Source organism: Terrapene carolina, unplaced genomic scaffold, assembly GCF_002925995.2.
Source record: "Terrapene carolina triunguis isolate 2854851 unplaced genomic scaffold, T_m_triunguis-2.0 Scaffold423, whole genome shotgun sequence".
Taxonomy (NCBI): domain Eukaryota; kingdom Metazoa; phylum Chordata; order Testudines; family Emydidae; genus Terrapene; species Terrapene triunguis.
The window spans coordinates 91,999-101,336 of NW_020664774.1; the positions used below are offsets into that span (position 1 = coordinate 91,999).

Genomic DNA, 9,338 nt, shown 5'->3' on the forward strand with positions numbered 1-9,338 from the left:
ACCCCAGAGGTGGCTGCATCTCAGCGCTGGGTGAGCCATTCCTGTGCAGAGACAGGGATGAAGGTTGCTACAATCCCATCAGTTCATTTAACGAGGCAGGACATAACATGCCGGGCGATCTGCCTGGAAACAGCCAGCGAACCCTCAGGCCTGGGCAGACCAGAGAACGGCGCTAAGCAACGAGGCATCAGGTGTGTCAGTTCTCAGCTGCACACACAGTGGGACAGAACCCAGGAGTCCTGGCTCCCCGCCCCCCCCTGCTCTAACCCACTAGACCCCACAGCTGGGGATAGAACCCAGGAGTCCTAAGAGATCCCAGCCCACAGGCTGAATGAGGCACTGGCTGGGTGTGTCCTGGCATCTGTCCTGCTAAGGAGACGCTGGCACCCATCTGTTGGCATCTTTAGGGCTGCTTCCATCCCTCCCTCACAGGACCCAACTTGCAGCCCGCAGCTCCTCCTCACCGATTCCAGCAGAACTAGAGTCGGAGTGGCCAGGACTCCTGGGCTCTATCCCTGGCTCTGAGAGGGGAGTGGGGTCTAATGGTTAGAGTACAGGGGCTCGGAGCCAGGACTCCTGGGTTCGATTATTAATTCCCTGCATGACTGTGTGATCCCTTTAAAGATTAAAGAGGCTAGGACTTTTCAGACTGGAAAAGAGGAGACTAAAGAAGGATATGATAGAGGTATGTAAAATCATGAGTGGTGTGGAGAAAGTGAATAAGGAAAAGTTATTTACTTGTTCCCATAATATAAGAACTAGGGGCCACCACATGAAATTACTGAGCAGCAGGTTTAAAACAAATAAAAGGAAGTTCTTCTTCACACAGCGCACAGTCAACCTGTGGAACTCCTTGCCTGAGGAGGTGGTGAAGGCTAGGACTATAACAGGGTTTAAAAGAGAACTGGATAAATTCATGGAGGTTAAGTCCATTAATGGCTTAATGGCTTTTAGCGAGGATGGGTAAGGGATGGTGTCCCTAGCCTCTGTTTGTCAGAGGGTGGTGATGGGTGGCAGGAGAGAGATCACTTGATCATTGCCTGTTAGGTTCACTCCCTCTGGGGCACCTGGCATTGGCCACTGTTGGCAGACAGGATACTGGGCTGGATGGACCTTTGGTCTGACCCAGTGTGGGCAGTCTTATGTTCTTCCCCCCGCTCTGTGCCTCAGTTTCCCCTGCATGTATAACACTCTTTTCCCATCCAGTACAGTGGGGTTCAGTTTGAGCTCTCAGGTGGGCCAGGTGGGGGCCTGCTGGGGGGCTATGCCGGTCCCCAACTTACCAGGAGGTGGCTGCCATCCTGCGACCGTCCCGAATACAGCATGGTGGTGGGCGTCAATCTCACAGACGGCTGGAAGAGAACGGAAAGGAGGCAGATTAATGTAGGGTCCAGAGCACCGTCTGAGGGCAGAGCAGGGAACAACAGGTGGATCGTGGCAATACAGCTGTGGGGCATAGCCGCTCCCAGATGGGACATGGGGGGTGGGTCTGTGGGGTGTCCACGGGAACAGAAGAGAGAGAGGGAGTGTCAGATGGGGAAAGAATGGGACAGGAACTCAGATAATGAACAAGAAAGAAACAAAAAAAAGCAATGAGAGGGAAAGTGGATGAGGAAGAAAGGAAAGAGAAAGAGGGAGAGAAAAGAGCAAATGAGAAAGAAAAGAAAGACAGGAATGCATGAGGAAGAAATAAAAGGAGCGGGAGTGGGGGAAAGAATGAATGAGACAGGGAAGAAAAAGGTGAGAAATGGGATTGAATGGGGAAGAAATGGCAGGAAGCAGAAAGGAGTGAATGGAGGAAAGAAAAAAGAGAAATGGAGAGAGAAGAATGAATGAGGAAGAAACAAAAAGGAGGGAAGATTGTGAAAGACGCAGAGCAGAGGGAGAGAAAAGAACTAGAGGAGAAAGAACAGGGGAGGTGGAGAAAGGAGCTTCATTCCATTCCTCTGGGGACCCCCACACGGGGCTGGACACCCCCGAGCCAGCACATTACACACACACACACACACACACACACACACACAGAACAGCCAAATGTCATGGGATTCAGGAAGGGGCAGTTCGGGGGAGGAGGAATTGGAAACCCCGACGCAGCAAACGCCACCAGGGTCTGACACACTGGGGGATCCCAGGCTAGATGGGCCCGTGGGTCTGATCCAGGCGGCAGGGGAGGGGCAGGATACCGGGCTAGACGGGCCCTTGGGGGAACCCCGGACTTGGTCGTGCCAAACACCCGAGCTGGCAGTCCCCGCGGCTTTCGCTGCCAGGAGGCACATGGGAGCCCAGACCTGCTGCTGGGACCAACGCCCCAGATTCCCTGGTGATGAGCCAGCACCCGCCTTGGGATGCAGAGCAGCTATAGCCGTCCTGACGCCTTCAATCTGCAAGGCCTGGGAGGGCCGTGGGGGTAATGGCTCCCGTCCCCCAGCCTGTTCCCTTGTGCGGCTGTTCCCCAGCTGCCCCGCCCCAGAGGTGGCTGCATCTCAGCACCAGGCGAGCCATCCTCATTCCTCAGAAACTGGGCCTCACAATTCAGCCCCGTCTTTTAACGGGCTGGGGCCCAGGATTTGGGCCTCCCCTGGCTGAAGTGTGGGCTCTTTAGAGGGGAAGAACAGGAGTTGCCATGGATACCTAGGCAACCGAGAGGGTTGCCACGGCAATACTGCTACCTACCCAGCAACGGGGAAGGGGCTTTCAAAGGAGACTCATTGGAAAAAGCAAACCGGAAATCAAAAGTAGCGAATGCAATGCAGGGGGTGGGGGGCTTCAGATCGGCATCTTCAAGGCCGGATCAAAGCCAGCGCCCCCTAGAGACCCCGTGCCCCATTCCCCACACCCCTGAGTCAGCCAGTCCCTGCCCTGGGGCCAGATTGGAGCTGGCGCCCCCTAGAGGAGAAAGGGCCCCTTAACTTCTGTCTCCAGTCTATTTCACTAAGGCCAGATTAATACCTCCTGGATTGGCAATGCATCCCTTCTTCTGTGGCACGTGTGTGCATGTTTTATTTGCCAGCGGCTGAAATTAATATTTAACTCCCCTCGAGTACAGGGGACGGGCGGTAATTCTTCAGCAAGTCGCCTGGTTTCTCTGAGTAAATATTTGGCTGCTTAACAGTGGCTCATGCTGCCAAGCTCCGTCCCGTATACCCGCCCCCTTTCCCCTTCCTATTTAACACACAGGGACCGACTTTCCCGGCTGCACAGCCATTGTAGCAGGGAATGAATCTGGGTGAGTAACTGCTGTCTCAGCTTGGGGATATGAGCCAAGAGAGGAACAGATGACTCACATACAAGAAACGGGTCGCCCAGCGCGGAGATGCAGCCACCTCTGGGGTGAGGCAGTTGGGGACCAGCCGCGCAGCGAGGCCATAGGGGGTCGGCTCAGCTGGCGCTGAAATGCGGCTGACTCTGGGTAGGGCACAGCAGCCGGCTAACACGTGCGGTGCGCAGGGCTTTGGGACAGGAAGTGAAAAGGAATCCTGTGTCCAACTGAAAGAGCAGAAGGGAATTTGGGAGGGTAGAGCGGAGTCACTGGAGCTGGAATTTGGGCAGGATCTCAGGATAATTGAGCCCCATCCGGCGCTCTGCAGCACAGCGCCCCCTAGCACCACACTGGGACATTGAAGCCAGCTGTGAAAGCCCTCTCCCACACTCCCTGCAGCACAGCACCCCCTAGTGCCACTCACTGGGTTTGCCTCAGTTTCCCTCCAAGCACTGAACGTCCCCTCTGGGAGGGGAAAAGGCTGACTGAGCCAACGCCCCTCACCTTCTCCGCTGCGACGTCAATGGCTGACTGGTTGTAGAAGGAGGTGACTGTCTTGGATCGCTCTCGGGCCAGCTCCACTTGGTGGTTATCCATGACAGAAGTGGATCGGTACCGGAGGGCGGGGGACAGGAGCCAGTGCATGGAGGGGGCCCGGTTCCCCGTTCCCCCCAGCTCCATCCTCAGCAGCGCTTTCCACAGCATCTTCCTGCCTTCACAGACACCTGGAGGTGAGAGACAGGAACACTCAGAACAAAGCTGGCACTGGGATGCGGCTGCCTCTGGGGTGGGATAATGGGCGAACAACCAGACATAACACCACATGGGGATGGCTCGCCCGGCGCTGAGATGCACCGCCTCTGGGGTGAGGCATCTGGGGGGGAATGGCCGCACTCAATGGGGCGGTCTGGGCTGCAAACGTGGGCCCAATCTTGGTTAGGAACTCTCAGCTGCTCTCATAATAGACGGTCTCCAGAAGTCACTTACCTCAGGTGAACTTGGTTATTTTGTGGTGGTTTCCTTCCTTGCCAACAGTGGGGAGCGCCGTTTCCATCTAAAAGAAAAAGACACGCAGTGGGGATTTCACATCCTCATGAAGAGATAATAATTCGCCCCCAGGACTCCTGGGTTCTACTCCCCCGCTCTGCCCCAGCTTCCTGGTGGCATCCTGGGCCAGTCGCCGCACCTGTCTGGGCCTCACTTTCCCCATCGACACAACTGGGAGATTGATCCTGCCTTTGCCTGTTTGAATGGCAAACGCTTCGAGGCAGCGACTGCCTCCCGCTGGGGTCTGCGCCGCGCCAGGCATGATGGGGCCCCCGATCTCAGGCAGGTGGAGGGTCTATGTGACGGGGACCTTGATCTCGGTAGGGGCGCGGGGGGTTCTGGGTAGCACCCAGCATGATGGGGGCCCCGAACTTGGTCAGGGTCATAACCTCTGTGTGTACTGAGAAATTCCGAAAAAGAGAATGTGTGGATTAAACAGGGTAAGTGACAGACAGAAGGGTGTTTACGGGATAGGCAGATAGATGAGACGGGTGGATGTAGATAGATAGATAGATAGATAGATAGATAGAGAAAGCGCGCTGTTTGGAGATGGACGGCTAGCTACAGACAGACGAGAGAACGGAGGCAGAGGGAGATAAATAAAGAGACTGACAGAGAGATCAGAAAGTGACCGAGACACCTGTTGAAAAGCTGGGGGGGAGGGAGGGGGGGGAACCTGGACAGATCACTGAGGGCCTGGCTAGAGAGAGAGCAGATTAAAGAGAAACCCGGGTGACGTGTTTTGTCCTTGGCTTGCCGGATCTGCTCCCTGTGGAGCCCAGCCAAAGAGCTGACAGGGAAGAGACCAGGTGGACAGAGTGGGAAGGGGAGGAGGGGGGCAGAAATGCAGAGAGAGATAGAGAGAAAGAGCGAATCAGTGACTGGACGGAAGAAGAAGGCCAAGCACCGACCTGCGCCCGAGTGGAAGGAAGCCCCTGGAGTCCAGTGCCCATGGAGCGGGTGTCTCTGCACGGCCGCTGACTGGGCAAGTCAAACATCCAGCGTGGGGTTACACGCGCCCTGCCACCAACAGGTGCACGGCCCATTGGTCCCATCCATCCCCGCCCCCATTAGCCAACACCTCCCGCCCCTGTGACACCGGCTGCCGCAGCCAACCAAGGAGCACCCTGCCTATCCGCCCAGAGAGGGGCCCACGGGACCATCCGTGGGTGGATTTGTGCACCAGCATCTGGACCGTGCTGCCGAGGGGGTGTGGAGGGAGTCAGAGAGCAGATGGATGAGTCAGACAATCCAAGGACCTAGGGATGGCCAGACATCCTAGGCATGGACAGACACCCTAAGGGCAGGCAGAGAGACATCCTACAGACAGGCAGACAGATGGACAGACATCCTAGGGATGGACAGACACCATAAGGGTAGGCAGACAGACATCTTAGAGACAAGCAGACAGAAGACCAGACATCCTGGAGATGGACAGACAGATACCCTATGGACAGACAGATGGACAGGCACCCTATGGACGGCCAGACAGCCAGCCAACCTAGGGACAGACAGACAGACATTAAGATGGATATGCGAGAGAAGGATGACAGACGGACTGACATTCCAGGGACCTAGGGATGGGCAGATGCATGGACAGAACCAGGATCCCCCAACGCTTCGCGCAGCGTCTTCGTTCCCAGTTCCCCCTCTCTCCAGCAGCCCCCCAACATCATCCCCAGCCGAGATACCCCCTCCCCCACACTCTAGATCAACTCAAGCTGCTGCTGTGATACACATCCAGTCCCCCCACCCAGTCAATCCCAGATCATGCCGGGGTGGGGGAGGTCATGGGGGAACCTTTCCTTCTGCGGCCCTGGTTCAAATCCCAGGAACGGCCAGAGGATGGGGCCCCTGCCAGGCAGACGTTTGGCAAGATGAATTTGGTGGGTCCGGGCGTCATCCGAAGGCCAGCAGAGAGGGGAAAGTGAGGAGAGCCTCATGGACACGGGGTTATTGGTGTGGGCACAGAAGCCAGGAGTCCTGCCTCTCAGCCCCAACCCCACTAGACCCCACTCCCCTCTCGGAGCCAGGGAGAGAACCCAGGAGCCCTGGCTCTCAGCCCCCCTAGACCCCATTCCCCTCTCAGAGCTGGGGAGAAAACGCAGGAGTCCTGGCTCCCCGCCCTCTGTAACAGACATGGGTGGTCAGATTTTACCTCAGGCCACTGGCATTTAGCCCTGGCGTGACCCACGCACAGACGAGAGGATCCAGAGAGATGCATACCAGGCCCCACCCCAATCGCTCTGTGCCACCTCGCCACCCACAGAAGAGCCATCTGCCACCAGACATCGAAGAGGAGAGAAAAAATGTCAGGACTCCTGGGTTCTATCCCCAGCTCTGGGAGGGGAGTGGGGTCTAGTGGGTTAGAGTGGGGGCGCTGGGAGCCAGGACTCCTGGGTTCTGTCCCCAGCTTTGGGAGGGGAGTGGGGTCTAGTGGGTTAGAGCAGGGGGGGCTGGGAGCTAGGACTCCTGGGTTCTGTCCCCAGCTCTGGGAGGGGAGTGGGGTCTAGTGGGTTAGAGCAGGGGGGGGCTGGGAGCCAGGACTCCTGGGTTCTCTCCCCGGCTCTGGGAGGGGAGTGGGGTCTAGTGGGTTAGAGCAGGGCGGGCTGGGAGCCAGGACTCCTGGGTCCTGAGGCTATCCACCCACCTTGTCCTGGGGTTGGAACAGCTGTTACCGCGGCCCTCTGGGAAGGCAGCGATCACACTAACAGCAGAACAAGGCTCCGTTTGTCAGGCTGGCGCGGTCGGATTGCGAGCACTCTGCAAATGTGCATAGCAGCCTTGCCTGCCCCTCCCCCCCGCCCTGTCCTCAATTCACCCCCAGTAGCTATAACCCGTGGGGATGGTCTCTAGGACATGGAAGGGAGGGGCTGTGTTCCCACAATGCAGCCTGTTCAGGGAAAATGATTTCAGCCTCCCCCTGCCCCCCAATATACAGTCCCACGTTGATGGAAGGGGGCACTGTGTCTTGCGACCCCACAGGTCTCTTTAGCCTGCTGCACTGGGACGGGGCAATATGCGAAGAGTGATCAGGGCCATATACTGGGTATAATGCCTGCTCTGAGGCTGTTATGGGGCAGACAGGCTTCCCCAAGCCCCAGGTGAGCTCAGAGGGGATACCAGCCCTGGACAGACTGTCCAAGGCATGTGGTGCTGGGCCAACGAGCCACGGTCCATCTAGGTACCATGCTGCATACTGTATAAGGCCCAGCTGACATCTAAATTACCCCCTTGTGTTCACAAGCTGCCGAAACCTCTCCATCGCCAAGATCCAACCCAGCCAGATCGCAGGGCTGTGGGGTCTAGTGGTTAGAGCAGGGAGGCTGGGAGCCAGGACTCCTGGGTTCTCTCCCCAGCTCTGGGAGGGGAGGGAGTAAAAAACATTTATCTGTGGTCCAGGGTTGTGCATTTCAGGTCTTGCCCAGGGTGCCCGTATCAGGGGCAGGTACGTGCCAGGCCCCCAGGACAGTCCATCGCCCTCTAGCCCGGGCTCTTTGCACTCCAGAAGGCAGCGCGGGGGGCGGCGGAGCCGGGACAGGACAGCAGGAGTCCAGCCCTGGCAACGGGGACGTACAGCACCGGCGCCTGCCCCCACCACGGCCAAGTCACCGGCATCAAAGCATTGCAGGAGCATCCCTGGCACCCAGCTCCACCCCTGCAGACCCCGCTCTGGGGATGGAACCCAGGCGTCCAGGTCCCAACCCTGCCCCCACCACCCCTCTAACCACTAGACCCTGCTCCCCTCTCAGAGCTGGGGATGGAACCCAGGAGTCCTGATCACCCAGCCCCGCCCTGCTCTGACCACTAAACCCCACTCCTCCCCCTCCCCGGACCGGGCGTGGAACCCAGGTGTCCGAGGCCGGACTCGAACCTGGGGATCAGAAACCCTAGGGCCCGTTTCCCACCCCCTTGCACCACATGGGGAAAGCAGGGAATGGTACAGCCCCACCCCCTCCCGCCGCCACAGTGGTACGTTCTAAAGGGGGCCCTTACCGCCAGGTGCGGGGCCTGCAGGGTTCCACTCTGGGGGACCGGAGCGAGCCAGCTGCCGGCGCTGCTGGAAGGGCGGGGGGGCACCGCAGCCACGGCGCAGCACGGGAGCAGGGTTTCTTGGGAAACGTAGTCCCGCTCGGCCGCCTTCCCTAGGCAAGTCAACAGGAAAGAGCCTTCTGGAGAACTACAAATCCCAGAAGGCTATGCGGTGAGCACGGGCTTCATGGTCGGCTGGCGGCGCAAAGCCTCATGGGGAACGTAGTCCCATAGGGCAGCTCCATGCAAGTCAATGGGAAAAGCCTGCTGGCCTGCCTGCAGTTCCCAGCATGCTCTGCAAAGGGAACAGGTGCCTCCCCCTGCACAAAAAACAGCACAATGCCTCATGGGAGGTGTAGTGTTGGAGTGAAGGAAACTTCTGTGCAGAAGTCACTAGGAGCCAGGACTCCTGGGTTCTAGCCAGGGCTCTGGGAGGAAGTGGATTTGATCTGGGAGCCAGGACTCCTGGGTTCTTTTGTTCATTATTTCTACTACAGAAAAATCTAGAGGCCCCAGGCTCAGAGCAGGTTATGTGCAAGGTGCTGTACCAACACTTTAAAAGGCCATCCCTGTGCCAAAGAGGAGAGGGGACATTTATCTGTTGATGGGGGGTGGGGAGGGGGCACAATTTAAAAGTTCTGGTGGTTTGCAGCAGGCTTCAGGACAGGTACGCAAGAGACAAAGGAGTTTTGATTTCTAGAACTGCTTTTGATGTCATGTTTTACAATACTATGTAATAGCAGATGGAGACTGTTCCAAAAGAAAGGTACCTGGGAAGAAAACTGTGGTTATATGATTCATATGTGCATTAAAAATCTTAACAAGAAAGTTGTCTTAATAGATGGTTAAGAGCTAAGGCCAGTTTTGAAACAAGTTGCCCTGGACCCTTGAAATTCTTTAAAAAAAAAAAACTCAAATTATTATGCATTCTGTCATTTGCTTCTTTGATGTGCTACCTGAAAATAAAGTGCCAGAATCAATCCTGTGAATGAATATAATC

General features: G+C 56.9%; 1 protein-coding gene across 3 annotated transcripts in view; it reads right to left on the reverse strand.

Annotated features, from left to right (window-relative positions):
• Window positions 1-8,924, reverse strand: part of BCKDK (branched chain keto acid dehydrogenase kinase) — a 15,582-nt gene extending 6,658 nt beyond the window's left edge. Inside the window, exons 1-4 of one of the 3 annotated variants that reach the window (XM_024208203.3) lie at window positions 8,303-8,924; window positions 4,247-4,313; window positions 3,764-3,984; window positions 1,284-1,352 (exon numbers count right to left, since the gene is read on the reverse strand). In XM_024208203.3, coding sequence (XP_024063971.1) covers window positions 1,284-1,352; window positions 3,764-3,964 — 270 coding nt within the window. In that variant the 5' untranslated portion in view covers window positions 3,965-3,984; window positions 4,247-4,313; window positions 8,303-8,924. Of the gene's footprint in view, window positions 1-1,283; window positions 1,353-3,763; window positions 3,985-4,246; window positions 4,314-5,217; window positions 6,289-6,956; window positions 7,982-8,302 lie in introns of those variants that run through there. The other 2 variants (XM_024208205.3, XM_024208204.3) reach the window with 2 other exon arrangements.
• Window positions 8,925-9,338: the final 414 nt, after the last annotated feature.